This window comes from Malaclemys terrapin, chromosome 13 (assembly GCF_027887155.1).
Source record: "Malaclemys terrapin pileata isolate rMalTer1 chromosome 13, rMalTer1.hap1, whole genome shotgun sequence".
In the NCBI taxonomy this organism is placed as follows: domain Eukaryota; kingdom Metazoa; phylum Chordata; order Testudines; family Emydidae; genus Malaclemys; species Malaclemys terrapin.
In genome coordinates, this window is record NC_071517.1 from 22728276 (window position 1) to 22745773 (window position 17498).

At 47.7% G+C, this 17498-nt stretch overlaps 1 protein-coding gene across 3 annotated transcripts in view; it reads right to left on the reverse strand.

Annotated features, from left to right (window-relative positions):
* NTN1 (netrin 1) overlaps positions 1-17498 on the reverse strand; it is a 212988-nt gene that overhangs the window by 70249 nt on the left and 125241 nt on the right. For all 3 annotated transcript variants that reach the window (XM_054048407.1, XM_054048406.1, XM_054048405.1), the window contains one exon: positions 17396-17449. In XM_054048407.1, the coding sequence (XP_053904382.1) occupies positions 17396-17449 (54 nt within the window). The remainder of the gene's footprint in view (positions 1-17395; positions 17450-17498) is intronic.

Below are 17498 nucleotides of genomic sequence, written 5' to 3' on the forward strand. Positions count from 1 at the left end.
TCTATGAGTCTATGAGTCTATGAAAAGGATCGGTGGGTTATAATGGATCACACGTTTATTATGAGTCTAGAATGTGATGCAGTTGTGAAAAAGGCTAACATAATTCTGGGGTGTATTAACAGGAGTATTGTATGTAAGACACGGCAGGTAACTGTCCTGCTCTACTCGGCACTGGTGAGGCCTCAGCTGGAGTAGTGTATCCACTTATGGGTGCCATACTTCAGGAGAGATGTGGACAAATTGGGGAGAGTCCAGAGGAGAACAACAGAAGGGATAAAGGGTTTAGAAAACGCGACCTGTGAGAAAGGTTAAAACAACTGGGCATGTTTAGTCTTGAGAAAAGAAGACTGGGGCGGGAAACCTGATCACAGTCTTCAAATATGTGAAGGACTGTTCTAAAGAGGATGGGGATCAGCTGTTCTCCGTGTCCATGAAGGTTGTACAATGTTGGGCAGCTGGGATGCGGACAGTCTAGCCTAGTGGTCAGAGTAGGCATTGGGAACCAAGCTTTGGAACCAGAGACTAAGCTCAAGCTAGAGTCAGTAGTCGTAAGCCAGAGCCACGGGGCAAGCTGGAGATCAGGAACTGGCTATCAGAGCTCAGGGTCAAGCTGGAGTTGATAGTCAGAAGCTGGAGCCAAGGGTCAAGCCAGATGTCAGGAACTGGAGGGAGCAGAGGAGCAGGCAAGGATGTGTGTAAGGCAGGAGCGGCAGAAACAAGGTAAGATAGGAGCAAGGGCAGTGGTGGGGATGAGCATGGCAAAGCCAGTGAGCTGCTGCTGCTGCTGGCTTAAGAGCCAGACTGCTGGCCCTCCAGTGGGCCGGCCAGTCCGGCTGCCTGCTGCAGGCCAGCTGTATTGATGGGGTTGCCTCAAGACAAGCTCTGATGCATGCCCTGATTCCTGACAGACAAGCAGTAATGGGCTTAATCTGCAGCAAGGGAGAATTAGGTTACATATTAGGCTTTCTAAGTCTAAGGGTAGCTAAACTCTGGAACAGGCTCCCCAGGGAGGCTGTGGAATCCCCGTCATTGGAGGTTTTAAAGAACAGATTGGACAAACATCTGTCAGGGATGGTCTAGATTTACTTGCTTCTGCCTCAGTGCTGGGGGCTGGACTTAATAACCTCTCAAGGTCCCTTTCCAGCCCTACATTTGGAGCAGAGTACCCAAAGGGCATGCCCAAGAAATGCCAATGCACTCTGGATGGTGTCCTAGTGCCCACAGAGCAGGGAGGAAGAAGGGCCAGCCAAACCAGTTACACAGAGTTAGGGTTTCCTGTCTGAATTGGAATCTGAATCCTTCCCGCACCATCAGACATTGCTGTCTGGACTGCTAGAAAACAGTGTCTCAAAGTGGTTCCTGGAAGATGAGCATGTGCTTCCAGCCAGTAAGCATGGCAGTATGCCACCCTAAGTATTAACCACCTGGCGTGTGGGCACAAACCACGCTCCAAGCCAACGCCGTCACTAGTTGGTGACAAAGTCCGATAAACATTGTACTGTAGAGAGGACTAATATGCTGATGTCCCTGGAGTTACTGCAGATTTACATTGGTGTAAAAGAGAGCAGAATCTGGTCCATGGGTTTCCCCACTAATATCAAGTGAAGTATTCTGCCTTCAGCAGCAGCCAATATGTTATACTTCAGAGAAGGGTGGACCCCTCCCATCCTTCCCTTCATGGGCTTGCCCCATTGTGTAGGTTGAACAGGGGAGTGTGGGATTGTCTCCTAACCTCTGCACTGACCAGCTGATTGCCCCTCCCAAACAGTCAGATATGAGTGCCCTTATCTCAGCACAGGACTACAGACATTATTATCGGCCCAACAACGTCTAGCCACCATATTGCCTCAGGGGCTGAACTCCACTGAAGTTAATGGGGGGCTGCCACGGATGTCTGCAGGAGTAAGAGTGGGTCCAATGATTTAGGTAATCGATCGAGAATGGGCCCAAGTTTCAAAGTTTAGATCCAGACCCAGACTATCCCCAAGTCTGGGGTGCTCGGATATCTCTGTTTTGTTTTGGGCCCTAAGTCCTGGAGGGGCTCGGTGGAATTCCATAGACCATCAGCTGCCAAACTGTACTCTGTGTTCCTTGCACCCCTTGCTGATGTTACTTCAGATCAGGAAGGTCCCACAGTGCTGGCCACTTGTTTCCCGATACTAGAAGACGCTAGCAAGCATTAAATCCTTTCCTAATGGCACTTTGCCATGCAGGCAATTGCTACAGTTACTGCCAGGGGAGTTATGTGACCTGAATGGGAGGCTCATGTGTCCATGAATGCGAGTGGAGGTTGCTGTAAGATATGCTCCCCATTAAGCTGTGCTCAACACTATGGAAACCTCCATTTAACTTTCTGCCATAGAGCCTTCCTGGCCACAGGGCATGTACATCTGCGCAGGTGGAGAACACTGTTGGCTTCCTGTGGAAGCCCCCTAATCTCTTTTACCATTGTGGATTGTTTGGGAGCAATGGTGGCTGGTATTTCTCTGCAATGCTGATCTGCAATGGAGAATGGGCAGATGAAATTAAACTCCTCTGACCCTTCACCCAAACTGGAACCTGGCATGTTAATTATTTGTTGATTTATTTAGTTTAGGTTCAGAAATAGTTTGGGCACTTGATGCTGCTGCTGCTGCTGTCTCCCTTTTGCACAGTATTTCTTTCAGGCTTCCTGGTCCTGGCCAGACCCAGAACACCACGAGAAAGGCTGTTTCTCCTGTTTTCCTGGTCCCACCGCAGGCAGGAAGTACCAGCAAAGTCACCAGCAAAGTCAGCTCCAGCTGAAACTTACAGACCCAGGAGGTTCGGTGAAGCAGTGAACGTTTTGCAGGCAGAGGCCGAAACTGCAGTGTAAAGCGGGTTTCTGCTTGGCTAGGGGAATGCTGCCTATGCTTCCCCAAGTACGTCAGAAAGTGATCTGAGCCCCTGGATGAATATGAGGGACCCAATCCTGTGGTGTGCAGAGCCCCTCTCAGGAAGTGCTAACCCCCCTCAGCTGTCACAGAAGTCAGTGGGAGTTGAAGGTGTTCAGCGCCATGCAGTATCAAGCCTTTGGCTCCCATACTCTGCCCAACCTTGCCAACTGGCAACTCCTGTATCAGAGTCCTGCATTGATCTTTATTTTGGAATCACTTTAAAGGACAAATACAAAACCAGTGATAAGGCTGCTGGGCGGATCAGCTCAGCACACGAGCTGGAAAGAGAGTTTTCCCTCCTGGAGAAATAATGTTTTTAAATGAATGTTTTCTAATATTTCTTATAAAGTTTCTGTTGCCCTTCTGACTAGAGCCAGAGCCAGTGTTTGTGTTTTTTTCCAACTGAGGCTTAGGAATAGGAACAGTCTCGAAAGGCTCTCACAGCTTGCAGAGGTTTGTTTTTTTCCTCCTCTCAAATTTATTTCAAATTGTTCCAACACAGAAAGCAGCTGCCCGCCTCACATCTCAGGAGCTGATTCCGGAAGATATCAATCCTGCCTGCACAGTACAGGAACTCCAGCTGGGCCTGATTCAATCTCCATATTGGATCCCCCCCAAACAGAGGGAACATTTGGATCTGGAGCCTAACTTTGTAGCTGGCTTCTATTTCTCTAACAGCTGCAGAGAGCTTTCCATGGCTGATGAGTCTAGGCCAGGATTTAGGAAGACCCTATGGAGGCGGCACAGTGTGTGGGGGTCAGCTTGCAAGACAGTCAGAGATCCACAGAGTCTGTCTGTGTTCAGCAGCCTCAGTAAAGAGTGTATTTTGTATTCACTGCTATAAAGCCCATCTCTTCCTTACCGGTAGGAAATCAAAGGGACAAACCCAAACCCTGGATCTAATCACCTTTTGGGAAAGTTCAGATCTAGACGTGGAATTTGCTAGATCTATTTCCAGTGGGAAGTCATTCAAGGCTGCATATGACCCCAAATCACGTGTATTTATTTATTTATTTAGGTAAACTTACTAGTTGAAATCATCCACGTAAGATAATTGTTTCCAAGCCAATCTGGGCTAGATTCAGATAGCAGAAGAACTGACTGGCAGCTTCGCTCCAGGTTTGTAAAACTTCCCCCACACCCCATTGTTTTTCTCTTTTACTGTGCCTCTGTCTGGACCTTCCATGTTGCAGATAGGACGAGCTGCTAGGAAAGGCTGTGCTCATTTCTATCCTGGATAGCAGCAGACAGCAACCAAAATCCCCAGATATCCTGGCCTGTGCAGCAGACCCTAGAGGGTGACAGAGTGTGGACACGCTTCGTCCAAGCAATGGAATTTGAGCTGCTTTACCGAACTAATCCAGAACTGTTAGGGACAAACAGAACATTCTGCAACCCCACTGAAGTCAATCTTGAGACTAGCCCAACTGTAACTTAGATCCTCAGGGACTTTAAGGCCAGAAGGGACCATCGTGATCCTCTAGTCTGACCTCTTGCATATTGCAGGCCACACAACCTCACCCATCCACTCCTGTAACAGACTCCTAAGCTCTGGCTGGGTTACTGAAGTCCTTGAATCTTGATTTAAAGACTTCAAAGCACAGCGAATCCACCATTTGCTCTAGTTCAAACAGTAAGTGACCCATGCCCCATGCTACAGACGAAGATGCAAACCCCCAGTGCCTCTCTGCCAGTCTGACCGGGGGGTGGGGTGGGGGGAATTCCTTAGCAATCTCAAATATGATGTGTGGGCAAGCCCAACCAGGAAGACATTTGGGAAAGAATACACTGTAGTAATTCAGAGCCGTCCACCCCAGTGTCCCATCGCTGACTGTTGGAAATATTTGCAAATAGCAGTCAGGGATGCGCTGCAGGTCCCTGTAGGCAACCTCATCATACCAGCCCCTCCATAAACTTATCAAGCTCAGTCTTGAAGCCAGTTAGGTTTTTTGCTCCCACTGCTCCCCTGGAGAGGCTGGTCCAGGACTTCACTCCTCTGATGGTTAGAAACCTTTGCCTAATTTCAAGCCTATACTTGAAGACTTGATGGCCAGTTTATATCCATTTGTTCTTGTGCCAACACTGGCTGTTAACTTAAATAACTTCTCCCACTCCTTGATATTTATCCCTCGGCTGTATTTATAGAGAGCAGTCATATCTCCCCTCAGCCTTCATTTGTTAGGCTAAACAAGCCAAGCTCCTTAAGTCTTCTCTCCTTGGAGACACTAATTCAGTTGTTGGCTAGAAAGCCACTTTCTACCAGTCTTAGCTACAAACCAAGTTAAAAGGAGCATCGTTCCAGGAGCTGGTTTCACAAAACCTCCCCCTAGATTTCATTCTGGATTTCAAGCTGCATGGCCCTTTGTGGCCGTACCACAGGAGCCCTGGCTACTTCTCCTGGAGCAGCAGCCTGCAGAGACGCTGACTTACAGATTGTCTAGGAAATGCTGCGGATTTCAGCAGGCTGCCTCGGAGGATGTGTGCAGCGGTGGAATCTAAACGGCGCCGAGATCCAGAGCCGTCTGACGCGTTGGCCAGATAATGAAACGGAAGGAATAAAATATGGGAGGTTCAAGCTCCCCAGCTGAAGTGGTGCTTAAAAAGTCCAATAAAAATTGTTATAAAAAGAATTATTATCAGGCGCTCTGGCATACCCAGCCAATCAGATTGCTCAATTTGGCTGAACCTTCCTTGTGCTTTTAGAGAGAGTGCGCCTTGTGCTACGATCAGTTTCTGAAAAGATGGATTGTTCCATTGTAACTGATCCAGGCAGGGGAACGAGGAAATCCTAATTTTAAACAATACAGGAATCCAAATGACACCGTGAGTCGTTTTTCATAGTTCCCAGATTGTTGGGATTCTTGGTTTGCTCTCCAGTCTGTTTGTAACTCTCTTCTAGCAGTCTGAAAACAAGAATTCCTTTCCTGCTTTAGCCCTCGATCAACAAAGCTCTTAAGAAGGTGCTTAACTTTAAGTGTTTTGCCCGAATATAGATTTAAAAAAAATATATTTTATTAAAGCTCAGAAAAATAATCCATATACAAGCAGATCACGAAATAAACTGTAGCTAGATCCATCTCTCTGTGAAAGAGACACATGGCTACAGGCACTGGATAATGACACTGTGGACATCAGTGAAACAATGGGCAATAACAAATGCTCAGCTATATTCCCATAGGACCTTTCATTTCAAAATCCCTCAAAGTGTTATACACAAGGATCACTTCGCCTGTCACTGAAATGCAGGCTAAACAGGGCAGCTGTGCGGTGCTTAATTTGTAACGAAAGAGGTGCCGGGGCTCTTTTTTTTTTTTTTTTTTTTTTTACTTTCCTAACTGACATGGGAAGCCCAGAGGTGCCAGGGCTATGCACTCTCAAGCCCAGAGGTGCCAGATTCAGCCCTGGCACAAATTAAGCACTGCAGCTGTGTAACTGTACAGCAATGCTAATAGGGGTGATGAGCACTGATAGAGGGCTTTAATGTTCAGTGTTTTGAGGCTCTGGGTTCAATTCATCCTGGCTGGTGCACCAATCTGTGCTCCAGGATGATTCACACACACACACACACACACACACACACCTTTCAGGAGGCATGGGAGCAGGCGGTCTTGCCACTGGCGCCCTCCCGCAGAACTTACACCAAGAGACCAACTTCTGTTGGTCGAAAACTTGTCTCTTTCACCACAGAAATTGGACCACTAAAAGATATTACCTCCCTCACCTTGCCACTGTGGAACAACTCAGGGCAGGGTGTGAAAAATACTGTATCCTATCAATGTGGCAAGAGGAATTTTGGGTAGTCATATACAATTACTCAAGTTGGAATTTGTCCAGGTCATTGCAGCTGGCTCTTGACTTTACAAAAAGAGCTATTTCTCTCTGATTTTCTCCTGACTTAGAAATCAGTACTCAAATTGGGGAGGCATGTCACCCACAGACACTCAGCACTGTGTAGTCACCTGAAACACCGGTAGAGAAAAACTGGGTGGGCTGTCTATTGTGTCCCTTTAAATTGGAGTGCTGTCTGACAGAGACTGGCAAAGACAGCAAGAAATATTCACCCCGCCTGGATTCATTGGGGCTGCATGTATGTCCCCTTTGCATTCACTCCCTGTGAAGATTTGAGAGGTTGAGTTTACAATTATGGCAGGAAGAATGGCCGTGAAGGAGGGAGTGAGCATTTGCAGAAAGCAAATTTTGGGCTCATAAAGATGAATATTCACAGCAGAGACCCAATCCCAAGAGTTACACTCATGCAATCAGAGGACAAAGAGACACAGGTGACCTGTATGTCCAATCAAAACTAACTGAATAACTTGAACTTTTGATACCAAATCTTTGGGCTTTAAGGTGCTTGCTTAATCCCCAGGCTAAGGATCATGTTTAGAGACGAGCTGACGGGTGAGGTGACTGATGAGGAATGTATTGGAACAGATTGCAGGCAATCTGCACACAGAGACCTGGCCTGAACCAGTTCCTTGTGCAATGCTCATCATCATCATCATCATCCCCTTACGCCTCTGGCGGTTAGGGCAGCGACGAAGCTCCTCCATTCCTGGATGTTTCTGGCAAGTCTTTCAATGGTTCCCCAGCTGTGCCCCAGGTTTTTCAGCTCAGTTTCCACAGCTCTTCGCCATGTTGTTTTCGGGTGGCTTAATTTTCACTTGCCTTCAAGTGTCCATCTTATTGCTATTCTGGTGATGGAATCCGTTTCCATCTGAAGCACGTGCCTCCTGGTAATGTTGATGCTCATATCTTCTTGGCTGGACTGTGTGAATAGGTCTTGGTTTGAGATTGTTCTGGGCCAAAACATAAAGAGGATTTTTCTGAGGCAAGTTATATAGAATGAAAACAATTTGGACATGTCATACTCTCTCATTCCCCAGCATTCTGTACTATAAAAGTACGCAGATCTGATAAATCTTGAGTTTGATGTTGGTGTTGTATTTTGAGGATTTCCAGACTGTATTTAAGCTCCTGAAGGTGTTCCTGGCTTTACTGATTCTGTTCCGGATATCCTGGTTTGTTCCAGCGTCCTGGCTGATGCTGCTGCCCAATTATGTGAATGTTTCAACATTGGCGAGAACATAATCCTCTATCCATACTGGTGATTGTGAGGCAATATTAAAGGTCATGATATCTATCTTATTGCAGTTGATTTTCAGTCCAATTTGCTGGCTGAATGCGTTGAGTCGAGTTGTTTTTTCTTGTATATGGTGTTGGGATGTGATAGGAGAGCGAGATCATCTGTGAAGTCCAGGTCTTCAAGGGATGAGAAGAGTGTCCATTTAATGCCTCTTGGCATGTCTTCCATTGTACGCTGCATTACCCAGTCGATCGCAATGTTGAAGAGAATTGCAGATATGGCATACCCTTGACGTACTCCTGTTTGATCACAGTGAGCTCAGTTTTGAAGTCCAACACTGGATGTAAAGTTGGAATAGAAACTTTTGATGATGTTGATTGTATGGAAAGGGATTCCATATGCCCACAGAAAGTGCCATAGGCTGGTCCTGTGAATGCTATCAAAAGCCTTCTCAAAGTCTATGAAGTTATGTAGGATTGCTGTTGCCATTCTAATCATTGTTCTATTATGTTTCGTAGAGTGAAGATCTGGTCTGTGCATCCACGCCCTTTCTGAAAATTGGCTTGCTCTTTTCTGAGAATGCTATCAACTGTCTCTGATATATGCTGGACTATGATCTTACACAAGACCTTGCTTGGCACAGATAAGAGTGTGATACCAAGCCAGTTATTACAATCACTGAGAGTCCCTTTCTTTGGTATCTTCACTATAGCCCCACTGGTTCACTCATCTGGCACTTTTTCCCTTTCCCAGACTGCTGTAAATAGAGGGGCCAGGATAGATGCTGTTAACTGAGGACTTACCTTGAACAATTCTGCATTCCAGTTCTCCTTGCTAGGAGCTTTCCCATTTTTTAAGGATTTGAGGGCTTGAACGGTCTTTTCCTTAGTTGGTGTGTCTGTGTTGATACCAAGATCTTCTGCTTCTCGGATGTTTGCTTCCCCTTTAGGTGGCTTCCTGTTCAGCAATTCTTTGAAGTGCTCTGTCCAGCGCATTTCTTGTTCTTTTTCTGTTGTCAGTAAGTGGCCTTGTTTGTCCCTGATGAGAGTGTTTGTTGGTGTCTGTTTACCACTGATAAGCCGAGTTGCCAGGTTATCAATATAATGTCGTTTGTCTGCTTTCACAAGGCGTTTGACCTGCTGGTATGCCTTGCTATACCGCTCGTGATATTTGTCCTTTAGCTTCTGGGATTTTGTGTACAAAACTTTTTTCTTTGGGGCTCATCTGGTTTCTATGGTATTCCGTGAGTGGGATGTAATCCATTCCTTTCTTCTCTTCTGCCTGTAGCTAGACAGGCTTCACTGTTCTGTTTATAGATTGTTGTTACTTTGTCCCACTTCTTGTTGATCTCATCTCCAATCCCCTCCTCTTTATCAAGGTCTGCAAGTGCCTGAAACCTGTTGTTTAAACACAGAACAAAGACTTTCTGTATTTCAGGGGACTTTAGCTTGTCAACGTAATAATGTCTATGGCCCTTGTTTGGTGGACCCACACTTCTCAGTTTTAGCTTGATGGAGGCTGTCACAAGGTGGTGGTCGCTGTCAACATCTGCTCTCCTTCTCACTTTCACAACTGTCAGTAAGCATTGCCATTTGCCATTGATCATCATATGGTCAATCTGGTTCTTATCTCTGACATTTGGAGAACACCGTGTCAGCTTGTGAATTTCACAATGTTGAAATAGGGTTCTGACAATGACTAGGTCATTCATATTGAAGAAATCACAAGGCTCTCTCTGTTTTCATTCATGGTGCCACACCATGTCTTCCCATTGCTCTGTCATTGTTTGTGTTGTCCTTACCGACCTTGGCATTCAGGTCTCCCATGACAATAGTTAGGTCGTGGCGTGGTACTCTCCCTAACTCCGCCTGTAATGTAAGGTAAAATTTGTCCTTTGCTTCTTCCTCACTGTCATTTGTCGGAGCCTAGCACTGAATCAGGGTGATATTATTGTATTTCCCTTTCAGTCTGGCTTTCATGAGTCTGCTGCTGATGGACGTCCATTCAAGCAGGGACCGCTCCACCGCTTTCTTCAAAAGGATGGCAACACCCTCATGGTGTTGTCCATCATCCTGTCCAGAATACAGAAAAGTTTCTCTGAAGGCCGTTAATCTCACTGATCCTGTCCATCTGCTATTGCTGACACCCAGGATGCGTAAGCTGTAGTGTCTCATCTCTGCTGTGACCTGATCTAGCTTTCCTGTTTCATACATTGTCTGTACATTCCAAAAACCAAGTTTGGTTTTTGTCTTGGTGTTGAGCATTTCAGTCTTCATGCCAATGGCTTCCTTTTGGCTGTCACCACTGGCAGTCATACGGGTCATCATGCACAGTGATTGTCAATCTCTCCACCGCTGCTTCCGTAACATATTTTGTTTTTTATGGGACAGAGTTGTTAGCCCTGTGCCTAACCCTCAACCTGGGGGACCAGGGTGTCTGTTTTGTCTGGCCCCTTCCCCACGAACCAAATCACCATGGTTGAACCTGCCAGGAGAAAAAGCCCCCACCGACACAGGCTCTGGGGATCGTTAGAGCACACAAGCTGCCCCGCCACGACAAGGCACGGACACCTTAGGACAGCAGTGCAGCAGCAACAAATTCAACATACTGGTATATAACCCCTTAAGCTTGAGCCTGTCCAGTGCAGGTATGAAGTGTGGCATGTATTTGGGCATAGGTAAAAAGTCTAAGAGCCTGCATTAATGTGTGCTGCTTCATTGCAACCGGGCTACTCCAGCCTCGGAGCAGGAATGGGACCTGAACGGGGAGAGCATTGCTAAGCACCTCAGCAGCAAGATGATCATCCTATGGCCAGTGTCATCTCAGACACATCCGTTCTTTGCCCTTCATGCTTTCTGTTAGCCTTTGCTCTTGCTATACACTTACCACAGCTCACTGCAGCAGGCTGAACCTTGCATACTATAACTCATGCCTGGGCATAGCCTCCTTTCACCCTCCACCTTGAGCTAGCTTCTGCACACCACACAAAGACTTGCAGAATCCAGGCCCTTTCATCACCCCAAGCCATCGCTGCATGTGTTCCCAGCAGCCCTGATGGGCGATGCCGGGGATGGTCACGTGAACCAGCTGCAACAAAATACCACCCAACCCAACCAGTTTTGGAACATACATGTTGATCTGTAACAAGTCCCCAATGTCTTGGCTGAAAGTAGCTCACTTTCCGTTTCAGGGCCTGAATCTGCTCTCATTTACCCCAGTGTAAATCCAGAGCTACTCCACTGAAGCCAGGAAGGTAACATCAGTGTAAAGCCCAAGGGAGATCAGAATCAGGCCAACAGATGCTTTGGACACAACTCAGGCAACCGGGTGGGACCTGCCCAGCTGATCTGCTGGCTGCTCAGATGAGCATGTGAAATGAATTGTTGGTGTAAGTCCAGTTCCGAGAGAGCGAGTGTCCATGGTACCAAATGCACCATGACATTGGGCACTAACTGACGGTCTCTGTAATTCAGGTCAAATACTGGGGACCCGTGCAGACTGAATCGCCCTCTCAGCCCCTGAACCCAGGGCACAGCTGTGGTACATTGGTGGGGAAGAGGGGATGGGACAAGCTTGTATCGCTGCTGCCAGTGGCTGGGGAGGACGTGAGCCTCCAGCACTCTCAACCCAGCAGAACGGCCTCCTGAGATCCATGCACAAAGCAACTCGGGGGTTACCCATTAGCCGTATGCACGGACACTGTCACCATCACCATGGTTTATGCCGGCAATCAGTACCATTGCCAGAGCTCTCTTTGGAGAGGCACCCCAGACCAAGCTGGGCAGAGGAGTGGCCATGAGAGTCCACGTCTGCATCTCCTCGGCTACAGAATGTCCATATTCATCGGCATGGCCTTTGATACACGCACCAGTGTTTTGGTTTGACATTGATCACACTGAAGTGAAGTGCTTGTGAGAGGGCCCTGAGGCATAACATTAAAAAAAACACAGTGTTCCCTGGCCTCGAGACAGCATGCTCGTTCCATCTGCGAGTCACCCCACGATAACCAGACCCCGTGAGCATCAAATTTAATATTCCATCTGCCTTGCTCTGACCGGGTCTGAGCCAGACCTTATGCTCAAATTTACCACTGTCTGATGAAGCCGACTCTGTTACTACAAACTGCAGCCTGAGGAATCTCCTAATGGACTTGCTGTCAAATCCCCACTGGCATACTGTCAGGATTAGCCCCTTCGCTGCCCGCTGACGTACACTTATGTACTCCTCTGAATCGGAGACCTTTTGGGGTCCCCCAGACTGAGACTGGGTTATTGTACATTCCCACACATTTCAAGAACAGCCGAGATGTCCCTCAGCACCTTCATGATATGTATCGCATCCCAAAGGAGTCTTAATTTACAGCACCAGCGAGGGCTTTGGCAATTTGCTTTTCTGTCAAGGGAGAGCAATGGGACAAAATTTCCCTTAGCATTCCAACCAGATTGTCACAAGCATATTTCCAGATTAGCCCTTTAGATCCTGTTCACCCTGGCACCTGTTGCACTGCTGTCACTCATTAGCATCCCATGGAAATCATTAGAGTTTTTGGATACACCTGATATTGTGCATTCAGCAGCACAGCAGTTGTGCTGCCCATGGAAGTTCCTTATGCATTTGGTAGCTTTGGCTGATGTGTTTTGCTTTGGGATGTATCATTCATTTAGCAGCAGGCCAGCAAGCCTGCTCCACCTATATGCACCTGCAATGATTAGCAGCTCAGCAGGTGTGCTCTGCCCAGTTGTACCTGGAACACTCAACACAAGCAGATGCACTCTGCCTGGATGCGTCTAGATGGTTTAGCAGCTATCAGACAGCTGACACCTTTTAATCTTTACACTTCAACAGATTAAAAATTGTACAACATTTCAAAGGTCCTAGAAAGGGTCATTTTTCCCCAGTATTTCATAGCACACTACTGGGGGCAAAGGGATAACCAGATGCTTTTCATTTGGACAGCTAAACAAATAAACGGCATGATATGTCTTATTCATCTCCTCTCCATTTGTGATTCTCACTTTCTCACCAGTGCTGAATCGGAGGATGGTTATCTGTGTTCAGTCCCAAGTTGCTTTCTTTCTCTAAATACAGATTGTCTGAAACCACTGCCAGTTATTGGTTAAACTTCGAAAACAAACACATTACAAAGAGATATGCCAATGTAAGATACAGTTCTCTTATCCTTATTCTGAATCCAGTCCATTTTATCACTGTCAGAAACTTTGGTAAGGCCACGGGAGTTAATTGTTTGCAATATCACCCATTGGTCCATGTTTTCCCATAAACTGGTGGCATACGGTCATTCTTTGGTCATTTTCTTATGTCAAGAATTTCTTAACTCTATAGCCTAGTATGGCTAAGCTAAAATCTTACAGGCCTCAGCCTATAGGCCTTGTGTTTCAGCCCTACTTACTTATATACCAAAAACCTAATTATCTCTTCTAACTACTGATCCACCTTATACTTCTAGTTTCAGAGTAGCAGCCGTGTTAGTCTGTATCTGCAAAAAGAAGTGGGCTGTAGTCCACGAAAAATTTATTAGAGCATAAGCTGTTAGTTTCTAAGGTGCCACAAGTACTCCTGTTCTTTTTGCTTATACTTCTATAATCCTATAATGTGTGGTCACTATCCTTGGACTTTGTGTGCTCCTAGAGACTCTACATCTGAAGCAAGTCGCAGAGGTGACTTTCACTCTGCTGAGCTTGAAACTGTAGTCACCAGAGCTGAACCCACGGTGCAGTAATACCCCAGTACAAAATTTGCTTTAAATAAAATAAAAGGCTACACATGAATTTCCACTGAGAATAACCAGGTCCCTAGGAAGGAACTATTACCTCTCTTCAGTATCAGTGAGAGGCTTTAGTCAAGGAAGCATGTTTAGTACTGGGGACTTTGCACAAGAATGGGGTGTTTGCAAACTGGAAGAAACTCATAACAAAGTAGCAAAGAATGAAAAGCTTAGAAAATAAACTTCTGGAGGAACTCTGAGAAGATAATTGCTCAGAGGTTCACCATGACAACCTAAAGACGAAAGGGAGCAATAGTTCTTCCCAGTGAAAGATAAGACAAGACAAGAGAAAACAAGCTGGAGCTGTAACAAGGAAGGTTTAGATTCGTGGTTGTGAAATGTAACAAAGACCCAAACATCCAGTATTTTCAACTTAGTTGTTACAATTCTGCACAACTGCCTCTGTTGCTAATCCTTCTTACCACTACTTTATTTAATTTATTGTTGAAACACCTGAATCTCCTGTCATCACATATACGAATTTGCTAACCTTAAAGGACAACAGCTAACAAACTGACCTAAAGTCAATGCAAGCTCTGAATACCAAACTCAGGTTAAGGGGCATACAGTTTGGGAGGAGTTTGGTTTTGCACGGATTCATACTTCGTACCTGGGCCACAGAGACTGCAGTTCAGTGAACAGTCTTCATGAGGCACAGATAGGGTTACCATATTTCAACAATCAAAAGAGAGGACGGGAGGAGCCCCGCCCTAGCCCCACCCCTGTCCTGCCCTAGCCCCGCCCCTGCCCCTTCCACTCCCTCCCACTTCCTGCCCCCTCAGAACCCCCAACCCTCCCCCCCACACCTTGTCCCCTGACTGCCCCCTCCTGAGACCTTCCCCACATACTAACTGGCCCCCTAGGACTCTACCCCCTACCTGTCCCCTGACTGCCCCAACCCTTATCCACACCCCCACCCCCAGACAGATCCCTGGGACTCCCACGCCCCATCCAACCACTCCCTACCCCCTGACAGTCCCCCCCAAAACTCCCGACCCATCTAAACCCCTCTGCTCCCAGTCCCCTGACTGCTCCAATCCCTCTCCCCACTCCTGCCCCGACAGCCCCCCCTAGAACTCCCAAACACCCCCCCCCGCTCCTTGTCCCCTGACTGCCCCCTCCTGGGACCCCTGCTCCTAACTGCCCTCCAGAACCCCACCCCCTACCTAAGCCTCCCTGTGCCTTGTCCCCTAACTGCCCCCTCCTGAGACCCCCCCCACCTGTACCCTGACTGCCCAAAACCTTACACCCCCAACCCCCCAGACAGCCCCACCCCCGAACTCCTGACCCATCCAACCCTCCCCCTGCTCCCTGTCTCGACTCCCCCCCCAGAACCTCCCTGCCGCATCTCTGACCCCCAGCCCCCTTACTGTGCTGCAGAGCAGTGCGCTCGACAGCGGGGAAGGGGAGCAGGGTTGGAGCTCCAGACTGCCAGAGGCCGAGGCGACTGCCGGCGATCTGTGAATGCAGGGCGGGGGGAGGGAGGGAGAGGAGGGGAGTGGTCTCAAGTTGCAGGGGAGAGAAGGGGGGAAGTGAAGGAGGGGTTTGGCTGCCGGAGCCCTGTGCGAGTGGCACCATCCGGCCGGCTGCCCTGCAAGCCCCGCATGCTCTGCATGGGAGGGGGGGGGGGGTCCGGACATTGACAAATTCCCCCCGGACGCTATTTTTAACTGAAAAAAGCCGGACATGTCCAGGGGAATCCGGACGAATGGTAACCCTAGGCACAGATGAGAGTTATAGACTCCAGGCCCTCAAATATTTCTTGCCCTGAGGAACAGATTTCCCCTCTTTAATCTGGGCCACCAATCAACCTGACAAGACAAGTTGAAATGCAGGGTTGCTGCTGCCGTGACTGAGTGACACAGGGGGAAGAGAGCAAAGGCTTAAACGCCAGTGCTAAAGAAAACATTGAGTGGCCTTCAACTTTCCATGACACTGCAAACTAAAGCCTTCACCCTTTCGCTTTCCAGGTGTCCCTGTCGTGGAAAGGGTTACTAAGCATGGAGCAATGTGTCTGGCCTGAAAATTCACCAGGTGGAAAGTTCTGCCACCGAACAGTGTGAGGGACTCTGAGTTCAAGTCAAGGTGACATCCATCACTTTTAGTACAAAATCCCTAATTTATGAATCCTCCTATACTGCTGGACAAAAGTAAACAACCTCTGCTCCCGAAGTCCCACACAGAGACAGTTCTGTTCAAATACTGCAGGAATCTACAAGCCTTTGGCATCATCAGTTACCATGTCCACTTTCCTGGGGGCCTCTTGCTTGCATTGTAATTGCCTGTTGAGACATGTTAGGCCTCAAGGAAACTGTATATAAATCTCTGGCAAATCACTTTGTGACACGGGAGCCAGGGTGAGGGGTAGGCATTCTTCTGTGACATACGCTGGTATTAATCAGGAGTAACTCCATTGTAGTCAGTGGGATTGCACTGGTGTAAAGCTGGTGTGAGTGAGAGGAGAATCAGCTCTGGGGTCTTCAGCACCGACATCTGCACAGTATAAAAGGATTTGTTTCTCATGCAAGGAGGAGGAGCATGGATGGGAAAATAAGAGGGTTCGCATGTCATGAGGTGCCTGGGCTTTCTCAGAAAGACTTGGGTTTATCCTGGATCTGGGACGTTGTACTGAGGCTGTCAATCTGGACATTATAACAAATCCACAGCCACCTAAATATTCCATGGTTATCCCACGGCCCCTTGGAACTCCATTGCAACAGAGGGGCTAGAAACCAGATGATCCTGCTTTAAAGCTCAGACTCGTACTGTGATTATCCTCCTGCCCTTACTAGTGTTGGGCGTAAGGCAGTGGAGGACAGTGGTGCAAGTGCATGCACATCTATTCACGCCCCCCCGCCCAAGCCAGCACATTGCACTGAATCTCTGTCCCAAACCTAGCCCAGCTGGTCTTTGACGATGGAGGGAACCTCCCCTACACGCTCTGGCTCAATCAGCTGTAAGGAGGGAACGTGCCATCCTGGCTTGCCCATGCGTTTGGGGCAAGCCAAAGACAATCACTTTTGCCCTGCTGATGAAGAACAATTGAGCTGGGCACTGTGGTGCCATAGAGCCGGGCACTGTGGTGCCATAGAGCCATTTTTAGCCTCAGTGTCACTAGACAAGAGAAGATTTGTAACCATGCAGGTGAAGCTTGGCTTCTAGTCCTCATCTCAGTCTGGCCATGGTGTTTCAGTTCCGGGCCCACTCTGGGCAACCCCAGACTAGAATGTCATATACACAGACAAATACATACAAACCCAGTCAATGCAGTCAGAATGTGCCTCTTCTGAAAAGTCTCCCTGCGTTTCTATCTGTGCAGCCACATGATGCAGGGTCCCAGAAGTGCCCACCTGCACAGGCATTTTGGAGCTTCTCTCTGCAAGCACGTCTTGGGCTTTAATTGGTATTACCTATACTGAGATAAACTAACAGAACCAAGGGGGTACTTGTGGAGCGATAGCCTCCCATTTCCCCTGCCTTCCTCCCCCAAAATGGCTTTCACTTTTGCTTGTCTATCCAGGAAGCCTCCCTCCTCTGCACTGAAAAGGTATTTTCCATCAGTGCACCCATCAATGGAGTGGATTAAAAAAAGAAAGGAAAATAACATACCTGCGGGTTCTTCTGTGCTGCTGGCCGCAGTGGTGGGTGGAGCAACAGGAATCTCTGTGCAGGAGAACGAGACACAGAAAGGGAAGAGAAAGGATTAAAAAAA